The following is an 18,806-nucleotide window of genomic DNA, read 5'->3' on the forward strand; positions in this document are numbered from 1 at the left end:
TCAGATTAAACCGAATATATATATTTATTTATTGATATATATTGCATAGTATTTGTATATCGTTTGATATCCCTTGTATATTCCTTGTACATATACACGGAATATCCCTTTAGCCCAGACCATAATATTTCATTCTCCTATTGGACAGCGGTCCACCGGCGCCACAGACCAGCCTCCAGAGTCAGGTTCAAAGTCACCGTCAAGACATGTCTGGACATGCCCGGCCTTGCCCAGGGATACGCGACAGAAATGAGATTGGCACTAGTTTGTTCACCGTGCATATAAATACGGCGCAGGTGAATACAGAAGTATGTTACCCAATAAGTTGAAGCCTCACCCACGATACAACGTGCGGTGAAGTATGGCCTGTTTGGCCCCAGAATAGAGCATTGAGACCGCGTGCGAATTAATAACTGAATTGTCAGAGTTTGGCGCTATACCGTCGAGTGCGACATATTTCTATTAAGTCATTGATAGTCTATTTGTGTATGGTGTATCGTGCGGCTAAAGTTCTACAGTGACCAGCATCCCCAACGCTTCCTCGTATTAGCTAGAGTTCTTATCCAGGCTGGGCTGCTTTTATGGCGCTTTCACCCGAGGAGACCTAGACGAGAACCGTGTGGACATGTACACTGGATTAATCTACCCGACGACTACATAGCCCTTTGCGGCTGGAATATATTTGCTTTGGTCCTGTGATTTATGGAGCGGATAATCGCCGACGCCTGCACGTGTTGGATTTACCCCGCGAGGAGCCAAGTCGAGTCGGCGCCTCAGAGAGCCTGAGGCCGGCTAGCTTTCTTCACTGTGGAGCTACAGTCTACGGAGAACAGCTGTATTCGTCTGTGGATCAAGAGGCTATTGCACCGTCTCCTGTACCTGGAGTCTCCTTAGTCATCGTTGACCAGACTCTCTACTACCGACAGATCTTCTACCCCTGCTGGCTTACAACCAGGGGGACCCTTCCAGTATCTCCCGCTATATTACTAGTGTACCATAGATATAATTCCCTAAGATTCAGGTTGTATAATTACCTCCTGCGTAACCAGAGAATGGACATTCATTGTTGATTTGCCTACGCACATTCCTTTGCCTTACAAGTGCATTCAAAGTATAATCGAGAAGTATTATGTACCTTTTGCTGCAATAAATACTTAAAGACAACTTTGTGTAGAACCGGTTCATTGTGGGAAGTGTTCATTATATTTAGATATCATGTACTGTATGGCCAGTAATTAAAGTACATAAAGCGGTAGTGGTTTAATGATACCATACTTATCAATACAGTCAGGGAATTGTACCCCTCAGTTACAATTACACTATTACACACTATTACACTATTAGACTATTACACACTATTACTGTTGTGAAGGATCAGATTAAACCGAATATATATATTTATTTATGGATATATATTTAATAGTATTTGTATATCGTTTGATATCCCTTGTATATTCCTTGTACATATACACTGAATATCCCTTTAGTCTACTAACAGCCCATAATAGTTTCATTCTCTCATTGGACAAGAACTTGGCGCCAGCAGCCAAGCCCCTTGGTTCAAGTTCAATCGTGCCGACGAACATGTCGTTACTAGCCCCGGTTCCGCGTAGGAATACGTCTGCCGAAATACGAATGGTACTATTTGTTCACAGCGCATATATATATGGCGCAAGTAAAGTAGAACTTTCTTTTAGTCCCTTAGCCCTTAGTTCTTTACCCTCCAACCTAGTGGCAAGACGTTAAGCCTCACCCACGATACACGTGTGGTGCAGTATGGTCAACTTGGCCTCAGAATGGCATTGAGACATCGTGTGGATTAATAGTTGAATTGTCATAGTTTGGCACTATACCGTCGAGTGGGACGTATTTCTATTAAGTTAATAATAGTCTATTATGTATGGTGCATCGTTCGGTTAGAGTTATAAAGTGAGCAGTACCCCCATCGTTCCTCGCGTTATCTAGAGTCTTAACCAGGCTGGGCAGACCACGTGTGGTGCTTTCATCCGAGGAGTTCTGGGCCAGGACGAGTGGACCTGCACATTGGATTACTTTACCCGGACGACGGCGAGCCCTACACGGCTTGGATTATCTACTTGCTTTGGGTGCTTTGATTATGCCATGGATAACAGCCAACACTGGTAAGTGTTGGAACTACCCCCCGAGAGGAGTCCAGGTGAGACGGCGCTCTACCCCGAGTGAGGTCGCCTCACGTCTCTTCGTTGTGGACCGGCAGCTACCGTCTACAAGAGGGCCCAGCTGTATTCATCTGTGGACCGAGGTTCTGTGGGCACCGTGTTCAGCACTCTGAATTCTCCCAAGAAATCGTTGGCCAGATGGGATATCGCCGGCGGCTCTCCTAACCCCCCCCCCTCTACTGACTTACAACCAGCGGGACCCCCTTTTAGTATATCCAGCTATAATCATTTAAGTACCATCGCTATAGTTCCCTAAAGAACCAGGTTGCATACTTGCTCCCTGCGTAACCAGAGATTGGACATTCAATGTTGATTTGCCTACGAATACTCATTTGCCTTACAAGTGCATTCAAATCATAAATGTCATTAAGTGAACGTTGTATATACCCTTTGCTATATAAAATATTCGATTTATACATTTGTGTGGACTTTGTTTCATGGTGGGAAAGTGTTCATCATATCTATATCATGTACTGTGTGGCCAGTAGTTAAAGTACATAATCGGTAGTGGTTTAATGATACCATACTTATCAATACAGTCAGGGAATTGTACCCCTCAGTTACAATTACACTATTACACTATTACACACTATTACAGTATTACAGTATTACAGTATTACACTATTACACACTATTACACTATTACACAAAATGTGCACATTTTAGTTTTTCATTTTAGGTATTTTGTGGTACTTTGTGGTATATTTCCAGGCACTTTGGGGTATTTTTGGATATGTTGGGGTACTTTGGGGTATTTTGGGGTACTGTGGGGTATTTTGGGGTATACTTTGGGGTACTTTGGGGTATTTTGGGGTATACTTTGGGGTATTTTGGGGTACTTTGGGGTATTTTGGGGTATACTTTGGGGTATTTTGGGGTACTTTGGGGTATTTTGGGTTACTTTGGGGTATTTTCTGGTATTTTGGGGTATACGTTGGGGTACTTTGGGGTATTTTGGGGTATTCTGGGGTATTTTAGGGTACTTTGGTGTACTTTGGGGTACTTTGGGTTATTTTCTGGTACTTTGGGGTATACCTTGGGGTATTTTAGGGTATTTTGGGGTATTTTGGGGTATTTTCTGGTATTTTCTGGTACTTTGGGGTATTTTAGGGTATTTTGGGGTATTTTCTGGTACTTTGGGGTATACTTTGGGGTATTTTAGGGTATTTCGGGGTATTTTGGGGTATTTTCTGGTATTTTCTGGTACTTTGGGGTATACTTTGGGGTATTTCGGGGTATTTTGGGGTATTTTCTGGTATTTTCTGGTACTTTTGGGTATACTTTGGGGTATTTTATGGTATTTTGGGGTACTTTGGGGTATTTTGGGGTATTTTGGGGTATACTTTGGGGTACTTAGTGTGATAGTGTGTAATAGTGTAATATGTAATAGTGTAAAAGTGTAATAGTGTGTAATAGTATAATAGTGTAATAGTGTGTAATAGTGTGTAATAGTGTAATAGTGTGCTAGTGTAATAGTGTAATGGTGTGTAATAGTGTAATAGTGTGTAATAGTGTAAAAGTGTGTAATAGTGTAATAGTGTGTAATAGTGTAATAGTGTAATTTTGTGTAATAGTGTAATAGTGTGATAGTGTGTAATAGTGTAATAGTGTGTAATAGTGTGCTAGTGTAATCGTGTGTAATGGTGTGTAATAGTGTAATAGTGTAATAGTGTGTAATAGTGTAATAGTGTGTAATAGTGTAATAGTGTAATAGTGTGTAATAGTGTAATAGTGTGCTAGTGTAATAGTGTAATAGTGTGTAATAGTGTAATAGTGTAATAGTGTGATAGTGTGTAATAGTGTAATAGTGTAATAGTGTGCTAGTGTAATAGTGTAATAGTGTGTAATAGTGTAATAGTGTAATAGACACTATTACACTATTACACACTATTACACTATTACACACTATTACACTATTACACACTATTACACTATTACACTATTACACACTATTACACTATTACACTAGCACACTATTACACTATTACACACTATTACACTATTACACCTATTACACCATTACACTATTACACACTATTACACTATTACACACTATTACACAAAATTACACTATTACACTATTACACACTATTACACTATTACACACTATTACACTATTACACACTACACTATTACACTATTACACACTATTACACACTATTACACTATTACACACTATTACACTAGCACACTATTACACTATTACACACTATTACACTATTACACACTATCACACGATTACACTATTACACTATTACACACTATTACACTATTACACACTATTACACCATTACACACTATTACACTATTACACGATTACACACTATTACACTATTACACTATTACACACATTACACTATAACACTAGCACACTATATTACACACTATTACACACTATTACACTATTACACTATTACACACTATTACACTATTACACTATTACACACAATTACACTATTACACTATTACACACTACCACACTATTACACTATTACACTAGCACACTATTACACACTATTACACTAGCACACTATTACACTATTACACACTATTACACTATTACACTATTACACACTATTACAGTATTACACTATTACACACTATTACACTATTACACAAAATGTGCAAATTTTAGTTTTTCATTTTAGGTATTTTGTGGTACTTTGTGGTATATTTCCAGGCACTTCCAGGTATTTTGGGATATGTTGGGGTACTTTGGGGTATTTTGGGGTACTGTGGGGTATTTTGGGGTATACTTTGGGGTACTTTGGGGTATTTTGGGGTATACTTTGGGGTATTTTGGGGTACTTTGGGGTATTTTGGGGTATACTTTGGGGTATTTTGGGGTACTTTGGGGTATTTTGGGTTACTTTGGGGTATTTTCTGGTATTTTGGGGTATACTTTGGGGTACTTTGGGGTATTTTGTGGTATTTTGGGGTATTTTGGGGTATTCCGGGGTATTTTAGGGTACTTTGGGGTATTTTGGGGTACTTTGGGTTATTTTCCGGTACTTTGGGGTATACCTTGGGGTATTTTAGGGTATTTTGGGGGTATTTTGGGGTATTTACTGGTATTTTCTGGTACTTTGGGGTATTTTAGGGTATTTTGGGGTATTTTCTGGTAATTTGGGGTATACTTTTGTGTATTTTAGGGTATTTTGGGGGTATTTTAGGGTATTTTGGGGTATGTTCTGGTACTTTTGGGTATACTTTGGGGTATTTTAGGGTATTTTGGGGGTACTTTGGGGTATTTTGGGGTATACTTTGGGGTATTTTGGGGTATTTTGGTGTATTTTCTGGTATTTTCTGGTACTTTGGGGTATTTTCTGGTATTTTGGGGTACTTTGTGGTATTTTATAGTACTTTGGGGTATTTTGGGGTATTTTCTGGTACTTTGGGGTATACTTTGGGGTATTTTGGGGTACTTTGGGGTATTTTGGGGTATATTTTGGGGTATTTTAGGGTACTTTGGGGTATACTTTGGGGTATTTTGGGGTATACTTTGGGGTATTTTGTGGTACTTTGGGGTATACTTTGGGGTATACTTTGGGGTATTTTGGGGTACTTTGGGGTATTTTGGAGTACTTTGGGGGTATTTTCTGGTATGTTGGGGTAATTTGGGGTATTTTGGGGTATACTTTGGGATATGTTGGGGTACTTTGGGGTATTTTGGGGTACTGTGGGGTATTTTCTGGTATTTTCTGGTACTTTGGGGTATTTTAGGGTATTTTGGGGTATTTTCTGGTACTTTGGGGTATACTTTGGGATATTTTAGGGTATTTTGGGGTATTTTCTGGTATTTTCTGGTACTTTTGGGTATACTTTGGGGGTATTTTAGGGTATTTTGGGGTACTTTGGGGTATTTTGGGGTATTTTGGGGTATACTTTGGGGTACTTAGTGTGATAGTGTGTAATAGTGTAATATGTAATAGTGTAAAAGTGTAATAGTGTGTAATAGTATAATAGTGTACTAGTGTGTAATAGTGTGTAATAGTGTAATAGTGTGCTAGTGTAATAGTGTAATGGTGTGTAATAGTGTAATAGTGTGTAATAGTGTAAAAGTGTGTAATAGTGTAATAGTGTGTAATAGTGTAATAGTGTAATTTTGTGTAATAGTGTAATAGTGTAATCGTGTGATAGTGTGTAATAGTGTAATAGTGTGTAATAGTGTGCTAGTGTAATAGTGTGTAATGGTGTGTAATGGTGTGCTAATGTAATAGTGTAATAGTGTGCTAGTGTGTAATAGTGTAATAGTGTAATATTACACACCATTACACTATAACACTAGCACACTATTACACACTATTACACACTATTACACTATTACACTATTACACACTATTACACTATTACACACTATTACACTATTACACTATTACACACTACCACACTATTACACTATTACACTAGCACACTATTACACACTATTACACTAGCACACTATTACACTATTACACACTATTACACTATTACACACTATTACACTATTAGACTATTACACACTATTACACTATTACACTATTACACACTATTACAGTATTACACTATTACACACTATTACACTATTACACAAAATGTGCACATTTTAGTTTTTCATTTTAGGTATTTTGTGGTACTTTGTGGTATATTTCCAGGCACTTTGGGGTATTTTGGGATATGTTGGGGTACTTTGGGGTATTTTGGGGTATACTTTGGGGTACTTTGGGGTATTTTGGGGTACTTTGGGGTATTTTGGGGTATACTTTGGGGTATTTTGGGGTACTTTGGGGTGTTTTGGGTTACTTTGGGGTATTTTCTGGTATCTTGGGGTATACTTTGGGGTACTTTGGGGTATTTTGGGGTATTTTGGGGTATTCTGGGGTATCTTAGGGTACTTTGGGGTATTTTGGGGTACTTTGGGTTATTTTCTGGTACTTTGGGGTATACCTTGGGGTATTTTAGGGTATTTTCGGGTATTTTGAGGTATTTTCTGGTATTTTCTGGTACTTTGGGGTATTTTAGGGTATTTCGGGGTATTTTAGGGTATTTTGGGGTATTTTCTGGTACTTTTTGGTATACTTTGGGGTATTTTAGGGTATTTTGGGGTATTTTCTGGTATTTTCTGGTACTTTGGGGTATACTTTGGGGTATTTTAGGGTATTTTGGGGTATGTTCTGGTACTTATGGGTATACTTTGGGGTATTTTAGGGTATTTTGGGGTACTTTGGGGTATTTTGGGGTATACTTTGGGGTACTTTGGGGTATTTTAGGGTATTTTGGGGTACCTTGGGGTATTTTAGAGTACTTTGGGGTATTTTGGGGTATTTTCTGGTACTTTGGGGTATACTTTGGGGTATTTTGGGGTGGTACTTTGGGGTATTTTGGGGTATATTTTGGGGTATTTTAGGGTACTTTGGGGTATACTTTGGGGTATTTTGGGGTATACTTTGGGGGTATTTTGTGGTACTTTGGGGTATTTTGGGGTATACTTTGGGGTATTTTGGGGTACTTTGGGGTATTTTGGGATACTTTGGGGGTATTTTCTGGTATGTTGGGGCACTTTGGGGTATTTTGGGGTATAATTTGGGATATGCTGGGGTACTTTGGGGTATTTTAGGGTATTTTGGGGTATTTTCTGGTACTTTGGGGTATACTTTGGGGTATTTTAGGGTATTTCGGGGTATTTTGGGGTATTTTCTGGTATTTTCTGGTACTTTGGGGTATACTTTGGGGTATGTTGGGGTACTTTGGGGTATTTTGGGGTACTGTGGGGTATTTTGGGGTATACTTTGGGGTACTTTGGGGTATTTTGGGGTACTTTGGGGTATTTTGGGGTATACTTTGGGGTACTTTGGGGTATTTTGGGGTATACTTTGGGGTATTTTGGGGTACTTTGGGGTATTTTGGGTTACTTTGGGGTATTTTCTGGTATTTTGGGGTATACTTTGGGGTACTTTGGGGTATTTTGTGGTATTTTGGGGTATTCTGGGGTATTTTAGGGTACTTTGGGGTATTTTGGGGTACTTTGGGTTATTTTCTGGTACTTTGGGGTATACCTTGGGGTATTTTAGGGTATTTTGGGGTATTTACTGGTATTTTCTGGTACTTTGGGGTATTTTAGGGTATTTTGGGGTGTTTTCTGGTAATTTGGGGTATACTTTGGGGTATTTAGGGTATTTTGGGGTATTTTAGGGTATTTTGGGGTATTTTCTGGTACTTTTGGGTATACTTTGGGGTATTTTAGGGTATTTTGGGGTATTTTCTGGTACTTTGGGGTATACTTTGGGGTATTTTAGGGTATTTTGGGGTATTTTCTGGTACTTTTGGGTATACATTGGGGTATTTTAGGGTATTTTGGGGTACTTTGGGGTATTTTGGGGTATACTTTGGGGTACTTTGGGGTATTTTGGTGTATTTTCTGGTATTTCCTGGTACTTTGGGGTATACTTTGGGGTATTTTAGGGTATTTTGGGGTACTTTGGGGTATTTTAGAGTACTTTGGGGTATTTTGGGGGTATTTTATGGTACTTTGGGGTATACTTTGGGGTATTTTGGGGTACTTTGGGGTATTTTGGGGTATATTTTGGGGTATTTTAGGGTACTTTGGGGTATACTTTGGGGTATTTTGGGGTATACTTTGGGGTATTTTGTGGTACTTTGGGGTATTTTGGGGTATACTTTGGGGTATTTTGGGGTACTTTGGGGTATTTTGGGGTACTTTGGGGGTATTTTGGGGTATTTCGGGGTATTTTGGGGTATACTTTGGGATATGTTGGGGTACTTTGGGGTATTTTGGGGTACTGTGGGGTATTTTGGGGTATACTTTGGGGCACTTTGGGGTATTTTGGGGTATTTTGGGGTATACTTTGGGGGTATTTTGGGGTACTTTGGGGTATTTTCTGGTATTTTGGGGTATACTTTGGGGTATTTTGGGGGTATTTTAGGGTACTTTGGGGTATTTTGGGGTACTTTGGGGTATTTTCTGGTATTTTCTGGTACTTTGGGGTATACTTTGGGGTATTTTCTGGTATTTTGGGGTATTTTGGGGTACTTTGGGGTATTTTCTGGTACTTTGGGGTATACTTTGGGGTATTTTAGGGTATTTTGGTGTATTTTCTGGTATTTTCTGGTACTTTGGGGTATACTTCGGGGTATTTTAGGGTATTTTGGGGTATTTTAGTGTACTTTGGGGTATTTTGGGGTATACTTTGGGGTACTTTTGGGTATTTTGGTGTATTTTCTGGTATTTTCTGGTACTTTGGGGTATACTTTGGGGTATTTTATGGTATTTTGGGGTACTTTGGGGTATTTTGGGGTACTTTGGGGTATTTTCTGGTATTTTGGGGTATACTTTGGGGTATTTTGGGGGTATTTTAGGGTACTTTGGGGTATTTTGGGGTACTTTGGGGTATTTTCTGGTATTTTCTGGTACTTTGGGGTATACTTTGGGGTATTTTCTGGTATTTTGGGGTATTTTGGGGTACTTTGGGGTATTTTCTGGTACTTTGGGGTATACTTTGGGGTATTTTAGGGTATTTTGGTGTATTTTCTGGTATTTTCTGGTACTTTGGGGTATACTTCGGGGTATTTTAGGGTATTTTGGGGTATTTTAGTGTACTTTGGGGTATTTTGGGGTATACTTTGGGGTACTTTTGGGTATTTTGGTGTATTTTCTGGTATTTTCTGGTACTTTGGGGTATACTTTGGGGTATTTTATGGTATTTTGGGGTACTTTGGGGTATTTTAGAGTACTTTGGGGTATTTTGGGGTATTTTCTGGTACTTTGGGGTATACTTTGGGGTATTTTGGGGTACTTTGGGGTATTTTGGGGTATATTTTGGGGTATTTTAGGGTACTTTGGGGTATACTTTGGGGTATTTTGGGGTATACTTTGGGGTATTTTGTGGTACTTTGGGGTATTTTGGGGTATACTTTGGGGTATTTTGGGGTACTTTGGGGTATTTTGGGGTACTTTGGGGGTATTTTTTGGTATTTTGGGGTACTTTGGGGTATTTTGGGGTATACTTTGGGATATGTTGGGGTACTTTGGGGTATTTTGGGGTACTGTGGGGTATTTTGGGGTATACTTTGGGGTACTTTGGGGTATTTTGGGGTATTTTGGGGTATACTTTGGGGGTATTTTGGGGTACTTTGGGGTCTTTTGGGGTACTTTGGGGTATTTTCTGGTATTTTGGGGTATACTTTGGGGTACTTTGGGGTATTTTGGGGTATTTTGGGGGTATTTTAGGGTACCTTGGGGTATTTTGGGGTACTTTGGGGTATTTTCTGGTATTTTCTGGTACTTTGGGGTATACTTTGGGGTATTTTCTGGTATTTTGGGGTACTTTGGGGTATTTTCTGGTACTTTGGGGTATACTTTGGGGTATTTTAGGGTATTTTGGGGTATTTTCTGGTATTTTCTGGTACTTTGGGGTATACTTCGGGGTATTTTAGGGTATTTTGGGGTCTTTTAGTGTACTTTGGGGTATTTTGGGGTATTTTGGGGTATACTTTGGGGGTATTTTGGGGTACTTTGGGGGTATTTTGGGGTACTTTGGGGTATTTTCTGGTATTTTGGGGTATACTTTGGGGTACTTTGGGGTATTTTGGGGTATTTTGGGGGTATTTTAGGGTACTTTGGGGTATTTTGGGGTACTTTGGGGTATTTTCTGGTATTTTCTGGTACTTTGGGGTATACTTTGGGGTATTTTATGGTATTTTGGGGTATTTTGGGGTATTTTCTGGTACTTTGGGGTATACTTCGGGGTATTTTAGGGTATTTTGGGGTATTTTAGTGTACTTTGGGGTATTTTGGGGTATTTTCTGGTACTTTGGGGTATTTCGGGGTATACTTTGGGGTATTTTGGGGTACTTTGGGGTATTTTAGGGTACTTTGGGGTATTTTGGGGTATTTTCTGATATTTTCTGGTAATTTGGGGTATACTTTGGGGTATTTTGGGGTACTTTGGGGTATTTTAGAGTACTTTGGGGTATTTTGGAGTATTTTCTGGTACTTTGGGGTATTTTGGGGTATACTTTGGGGTATTTTGGGGTATATTTTGGGGTATTTTAGGGTACTTTGGGGTATTTTGGGGTATACTTTGGGGTACTTTGGGGGTATTTGCATAACCAACTCCGAAAGAATATTGCCATTCTCTAAGACAAACTCTAACCTTAACCAGCTCCTTAACAGCGCCTAAACTTAACCTTTCTAACCATAACCAACTCCGAAACAATGCCTAACCTTAACCAACTCCGAAACAATGCTTAAAGTTAACATGCCTAAACTTAACGGCGAACGAATGCACGTTAAAAAAATAAATAAAAAAATTGAAGGGAATCAAACTTGCCAACAACAGACGGTAGGATCCACACCAATGCAGTGCTGCCAATTGAGCTATTTCTGGATAGTAAAAAAGGGCGTATTACTGCTACATAATCTACATAATGCTGCCGCGGAGCGTGGCGCGCAGCAGAGAAAGTTGCCGCGGGGCGTGGCCGCGCCTGTCACGTGCCTGTCGGGGCCAATCAGGCCTACCCCGGAAGTAACTTACAGTTGCGGAACAGTAACAGGCGTCCCGAGCAGACCCACCCTGTAGCCAGATAAGGCAGCGCAGTGATCTAATAAACATTTTAAAGGAACTGAGACTAATTAAGTGTGGATTTAAAATAATATCCACTCAGATCCAAGTGGATCAATAAAGGAATATCTTATCTTGTAAAAGCGTACTTTGAAGAAAATAACTTTCCCTTTTTTCTCTCTTGCTGGCACTCACACGCACTCTCCAAACTAGTGGAATCCATCCCATAGATTACAGTAATTGCTGCTCCATTTGTCCCTCTCTACACTGTCGATGTAAGTGGTGCGCCTAACTTTTGTGCTGGTGCGCTTACAATTTCCAGGTGGAAAAAGTTAGTCTGGAGCCCTGAACTCTCAAACGAAATAAATGTTTACATTTGTTGTGCCCTTCCTGATGGCTTGTCATACAGAACTTGTAAGTTGCTTTGGATAAAAGCGTCAGCTAAATGTAAATGTTTGTACAAGACATATGGTCGTTTTCAGATGTGTGACATGATCAGCTTTTAGGAGGCACATTCCTTTAAAGGTAGAATCTGTAATGCCATCAAAGAGTGATCTCTATGCAAAAGAGCCCCTCTTGGTATTGCACTTTGTTTAAATGTCTTTGTTTTGGTTTGATCTGTGGATTGAATTTGAGTGGGTATAGGGGAGAGGTTACTATAGCTGACCACACGTCAGGCACTAAGGCTCTAAGACCTCCTCTATACTTAATCCAACCTGCACTATCTGTATGTCATGTATGTCATATATGTCTATATGAATTGAAAATGGGGGACCCTGATGGAAACAAGACAAACGTCTTTCTCAGGTCTGCATCCCCTTAACAATTGTATGTATTGAGCCGTACTGTATTGTACCCATTCTGCAATCTGTTAAATAAAGTTTTCATTCATTCATTCATTCACATCAAACCAAACACCTCCTCTATACCCACTTAATCCAACTTAATGCACATCAAACCAAACCATTGTTTATATAACATTAGCTATACAGTATATATATATTATATTCTTGTTGGTGTGGAATCTTGCAAACTTACTGTAGATTGTTGTACTATATATATATATATATATATATATATATATATATATATATATATAGTACAACAATATATAACTATATATATATATATATATATATATATATATATAGTACAACAATCTACAGTAAGTTTGCAAGATTCCACACCAACAAGAACATGTGAGGGGAATTAAAGGAACACATTTTTGGGAAATACACTTTACAATTTGCCATCTTCCCCAGAGTCAGACAAGAGGATTGATATCGGTTTAATCTCTGTGTGTCTAGAAGCCCCAGAGAGAGGTCCAGGTGCACGCTAGCTTAGCACAAGGACTGGAGGCAGTAGGGAGCAGCTAGCCTAGCTTAGCACAAGGACTGGAAGCAGTAGGGAGCAGCTAGCCTAGCTTAGCACAAGGACTGGAAGCAGTAGGGAGCAGCTAGCCTAGCTTAGCACAAGGACTGGAAGCAGTAGGGAGCAGCTAGTCTATCTTAGCACAAGGACTGGAAGCAGTAGGGAGCAGCTAGCCTAGCTTAGCACAAGGACTGGAAGCAGTAGGGAGCAGCTAGCCTAGCTTAGCACAAGGACTGGAAGCAGTAGGGAGCAGCTAGCCTAGCGCTGTCAAAAGTGAAGAAATGCAACAGCTTCCAACAACTCCAAAACTGACAAAGAGATGAAATTGATATCATTCTTCTCATTTAACTCTGGGGAAGATGACAAATATGTGTTTCCCAACATGGTGGAGTGTTCCTTTAACACAACGCACAGGTCTAGCTGATATTTTGCACAAGATATAGATGTAATATATATTTTTCAATAGGTCACAAAGAGGCCACCAGGTTAGGCCTGGAGGGAGATGATAGTGTATACCTGTTGAAGCTCTTGAACAGCTTCAGATCTTCATGAGTATGGGGGCCAGGCATGTGAGACTTCAGGGTGGCCGTCAGGTTCTCATCACCTTTCATGGCATTCTCCCATGGAGAGACGTATGACTTCAAATGACCCTTCTTAATCTTGTCATCATGTGTGCCACCTGGAGATAGAGTGTGTCCATAAACAGGGTAAAGGTCACAGATTTGCGTAGCAGGATTGGGGTTCGCACCCTCTAAGTATCAGATCATTTTGTGTTTTTTTAAGTATGTATTTGTTATCATGCAGTTGATCTGTTTTTATTTTGATCTTGTGAAGTGCTTTTGAGAAAATAAGAAACGATAAGATGTTCCTTTATTGATCCTCTATATGAAATTACAATAAATATATGTGAGAATAAGAAATATAAGCATAAAAGATACAAGATGAAATATGAATACATGAATGATAAATTACCAATATAAAAGATTAAGAATCATCTGTAGTCTGTTTTGAGTTTTCAAAGGAACAATGTTTTAAAATCCCTTGACTAGGGAGTGTTACATTTATAGTAGAGATGCCTACCGATATTATCGGCCGATATTGGCATTCAAATGTAATATCGGAAATGATCAGTATCGGTTTGTCACACAACTTTTACACAACATGCATTTTATACATCAAACTCTTCAGCTACTTCTCCTCTCACTCAAAATGTCAATATGAGAGATGTGATGTATAGTTTTTAAGATATTTATGTTTGTTTGGCACAACTCGCAATACATTCTGTGGCTTTTGCATTTCTGAGCCGACGCTGAAGATCTATCGACACGCGCTTTATGACATCATCAAACTGCATCGTCACTTGGAGCATAACAACAAGCCTGTTAGTGGAGTTGCTCACTATGTTTTTTCGGTGTCGCCTCACTCGCCTGTTGCTTCTTTTCATCGTTTTGCTGCACAAACGTTGCGTATATCTCCAGATGATTCTTCCTGAGGTGGGCGCAGTGACTGTAAAGCCGAGGTTATGCGAGGAGGAACCACGACGTCTTCCTTCAATACTTCAAATGGAATCTCCCACCTCAGGAAGAATCATCCGGAAATACATGCAACGTTTGTGCAGCAAAACTATGAAAAGAAGCAAGAGGCGACACCGAAAAAACCCACCCAGTTGTCCCTTAACAAGTCGAAATGATGGGCACTGGCCAGTTACATGTAAACATGGCTTGAGCCCAGTTTATTTTAAAGACTGTGTTACCCAGAGGAGCCGGCATCATGGAGTAGAGACGTATTCACGACCGCTCCCTATACTTTTACAAACCAACCAACCAGTCTTTTTATTTTATTTTATTAATGATTTTGACAGTTTACTAACTTCTGGGTGCGGCGTGGCAACGTCGGTAGCTGACAAAGCACAGCTGCGTTCACCATGTGTGAGCAACGGGTACAGCTGGTGCCGAGCTAGGTGAAGCTAGCCTGTCGGCTATTAGGCAATTTATCACAGAACTACTGGAAGCTCAATTGGAAAAGCAACTGGAGAGACAATTCAACAAATACTTTGAATCATACCAACAAGCGGTAACGTCTGAGATAGAGGCGGCTATTAAACCAGTGAAGGAGAAAATGGAAATACTTCACACAAAATCCTAAAACAACTCTAAGGAGATTATCCTGCTCACGAAGGAAGCTAACCAACAGAGCGAGCGCCTGCAGCGCGTGGAGAAGAATTTGGCCAACAAGCAGACAGAGCTAACCAAGATTCAAGCTAGGCTCAGCGTAGTCCAGCCTTGTGAAATATGTTAAAATATAAGAATTGTCGGTATCCCAGAGGACACGGAAGGAACCCGTCCTTCAATCTTCATTCCGGGGATGCTACAAGAGATCCTGGGTAAGGATTTGTTAGTTGAACCCCCGGAATGTGACATTTACATTTACATTTACATTTAGTCATTTAGCTGACGCTTTTATCCAAAGCGACTTACAAGTTCTGTACGACAAGCCATCAGGAAGAGCACAACTCTATCAGCTGAGTAACAATGTTCATCAAAGTGTTGAGTGCTACAGTGTAGGTTAGTTTATTAGGACAAGTGCATGACAGTATGGTTAGTTAGGGTTAGATTTTTTTTTTTTTTTTTTTTTTTTTTTAATTCAGATAATGGTTGAAGAAGTGAGTCTTTAGTCGACGGCGAAAGATTGGACGTGTTTCGGCTGTCCTAACTGGGGTGGGTAGTTCATTCCACCATTGTGGGGCAAGGACTGAGAATAGGCGACTTCTCTTTGATGACCCTCCCGGAGCTTGGATAGGAGTAGGTCTGAGGCGGCCAGAAGATGCAGAGCGTAGGGGTCTTGAGGGTGTGTAGTTAGAGACCATTGACCGGAGGTAGGCGGGAGCAGTTCCCTTTGCCGCACGGTATGCTAGGTCAAGGGCCTTGAAGCGGATTCGTGCAGCAATGGGGAGCCAGTGCAGGTCCCTAAGAAGTGGGGTGACATGGGCCGACTTCGGTAGGTTTGAGATCAGGCGGGCCGCTGCGTTCTGAATGAGTTGAAGAGGCTTAGTGGCAGTGGCCGGGAGGCCAGTGAGCAGTGCGTTGCAGTAGTCGAGGCGGGAGATGACTGTTGATTGGACGAGGAGTTGGGTGGCTTCTTTTGTCAGGAAGGGGCGTATCCTTCTGACGTTGCTCAGGAGGAATCGGCAGGTTCTGGTTGTCGCTGCGATGTGAGCAGAGAAGTTCAACTGGTCGTCGAGGACAACACCAAGGTTCTTGGCGGTCGGGGACGCGGTCACAGCTGCATTCTCGACTGTGATGGAAAGGTCGGTCAGGGGGGAGGATTTGGCCGGCAGGTGGAGCAATTCTGTTTTGCTTAGGTTCAGTTTGAGGTGGTTGGTCGTCATCCAGGCGGAGATGTCGGACAGACAGGCCGAGATCCGCTCAGAGACGTGGATATCTGAGGGAGGGAAGGAGAGGAAGAGTTGAGTATCGTCGGCATAACAGTGGTAGGAGAAGCCATGAGACGTGATAATGTTACCCAGTGATTTAGTGTAGAGGGAGAAGAGAAGGGGTCCTAAAACCGAGCCCTGGGGGACACCCGTCCGCAGGGGGCGGGTGGCCGACAGGGTCCCTCTCCATGACACTTGGTAGGAGCGGTCATTGAGGTATGATGACAACCATGTCAGCGCAGAGCCAGCCACTCCCATTCCTGCGAGGGCCGCGAGGAGGATCTGGTGGTTGACTGTGTCGAAGGCTGCAGATAGATCTAGGAGAATCAGGACAGAGGAGAGGCCTTTCGCTTTTGCTAAGTGAAGTGCCTCTGTGACCGCAATGAGGGCTGTCTCTGTGGAGTGACCAGTCCTGAAGCCTGACTGATTAGGGTCTAGGAGGTCATTCTGTAAGAGATAAGCAGTAAGTTGGTTGGATACAGCACGTTCAAGTGTTTTAGAAAGGAAGGAGAGAAGAGAGACAGGACGGTAGTTGCCTATGACGGTAGGGTTCAGGGATGGTTTTTTTATGAGGGGCGTGACTCTGGCTTGTTTTAGGGAGGTGGGGACCACCCCCGAGTTGAGTGAGGAGTTGATGGTTGCAGTTAGGAATGGGAGGATGTCTGGTGCTATGGACTGGAGGAGTGGGGAAGGTAGCCGGTCCAGCTGGCATGTAGTCGGACGGTTCGACGTTACCAGTGTCAGGGTCTCGGCTTCTGTAATGGGAGAGAAAGATGACAGAGTGAAGGATGAGGTTCTCGATTCAGCATTTTGAATGGGTGGGGGTTGGGAGAAGGAGCTGCGGATGTTCTCCACTTTTTCCTCAAAGAAGATCGCAAAGTCTTCGGCAGAGAAAGATGAGGGAGGGGGGGGTGGGGGGGGAGTGAGGAGGGAGGACATGGTAGCATGCAGTTTGCGAAGATTCTTGGCAGAGGCCTCGATCCTATGGTGAAAGAAAGAAGCTTTGGCATTAGTAATGGTTTTGGTTAATGTTGACATGGCGCATAGAGCTAACATAGCTAAGCCCGGGAAAGAGCAGAAACCAAGGGCCATCATTGTTTGGATTCACAGACTGCAGGTAAAGGAGCGTGATGCCCGAACCAGAAAGGAAGAATTACTAGCGAAAAGCATTACATTGCCATATATGAGGACTACACGCCAGAGGTCTTAGTCCAAAGAGGAGAATACAGATAATCCATGGCTGAACTTTGGAAGATGGGATGCCGACCAATACTACTTTTCCCGGCCAAACTGTCCATCAAACTGAAAGATGGAACATTTTATTATTTGGTCGGTTACCGACGCAGAAAAAAATATATATATTTTTTTATTATCTTTCTTCCCCTCTTTTTCCCGATTTTTCTCCCATCCCACCCTTCCTGGTTGTTGCGAACTTTCCCCTACTGTTGGTCCGGGAGACCGGAGACTGTCACATGCTTTCCTCCGACGCATGTGCAGCCTGGCCGCGCAGATTCTCACCGGGGAGAGTGTAGCATGTGGGAGGCCGCACTATCTCTCCCTAGATCCTACCCTTGCTGAGCAGGCGCCCCGACCTGCTCAGCTGTCCACAACACCCAGGACCCACCCTTCAGCTTTCCCATCCTCTAATACTGCCAATTGTATTAGTGTGAGCGGCCAGCCAAGCTGATAGCAACGCCGGGAGCTGGATTCGAACAGGCGAATCCAGCTTCTCCGGCGTTGGTGACGAACGCAATCTCCGCTACGCCACCTGACCGCTCTCCAGAAAAATACTTGAAGGAGACACAGGCCAACCTAGAGGCTGATGAGAATGCTTGCTAACAGTGTGGGTATCGAGCGTGGCTACAATCGGACTGAGCTAAGCTAACCAACTTTGGGACTTTCATTGTGTGAGCTAAGCTAAGTAATAAGTTCATGATAATGACAACTGTATGGCATTGGGCTGGCCCGCATACTAGGACCAACATCTGTTCAAACAAGCCAAATGAACATGTGCGTTGGCTAGCAGATTGTGCTGCATTGAGCTGGCCTGGCTAAGTTGGCTCCGGGTCATGGCACTAAGCTAACCTCATGTTCAATTAAGCTAGCGGCACACGTGCTTTGACTGACAAACTGTATTGCATTGAGCTGACATAACTATGTTAGCCCCGGGTTCATCGTTTAAGCTAACGGCTTGTAGCCTATTGTCCTTGATATAATGGATATTGACCAACATTTGTATTATTA

At 41.7% G+C, this 18,806-nt stretch overlaps 1 protein-coding gene across 1 annotated transcript in view; it reads right to left on the reverse strand.

Annotated features, from left to right (window-relative positions):
• The window catches only part of myoz1a (myozenin 1a), a 51,936-nt gene that overhangs the window by 17,310 nt on the left and 15,820 nt on the right, over positions 1–18,806 (reverse strand). The window contains exon 5 of the mRNA XM_084320833.1: positions 13,646–13,808. Coding sequence (XP_084176959.1) covers positions 13,646–13,808 — 163 coding nt within the window. The remainder of the gene's footprint in view (positions 1–13,645; positions 13,809–18,806) is intronic.

Source organism: Notolepis coatsorum (genome assembly GCF_963971535.1).
Source record: "Notolepis coatsorum genome assembly, chromosome: 8".
NCBI classification, from domain to species: Eukaryota; Metazoa; Chordata; class Actinopteri; order Aulopiformes; family Paralepididae; genus Notolepis; species Notolepis coatsorum.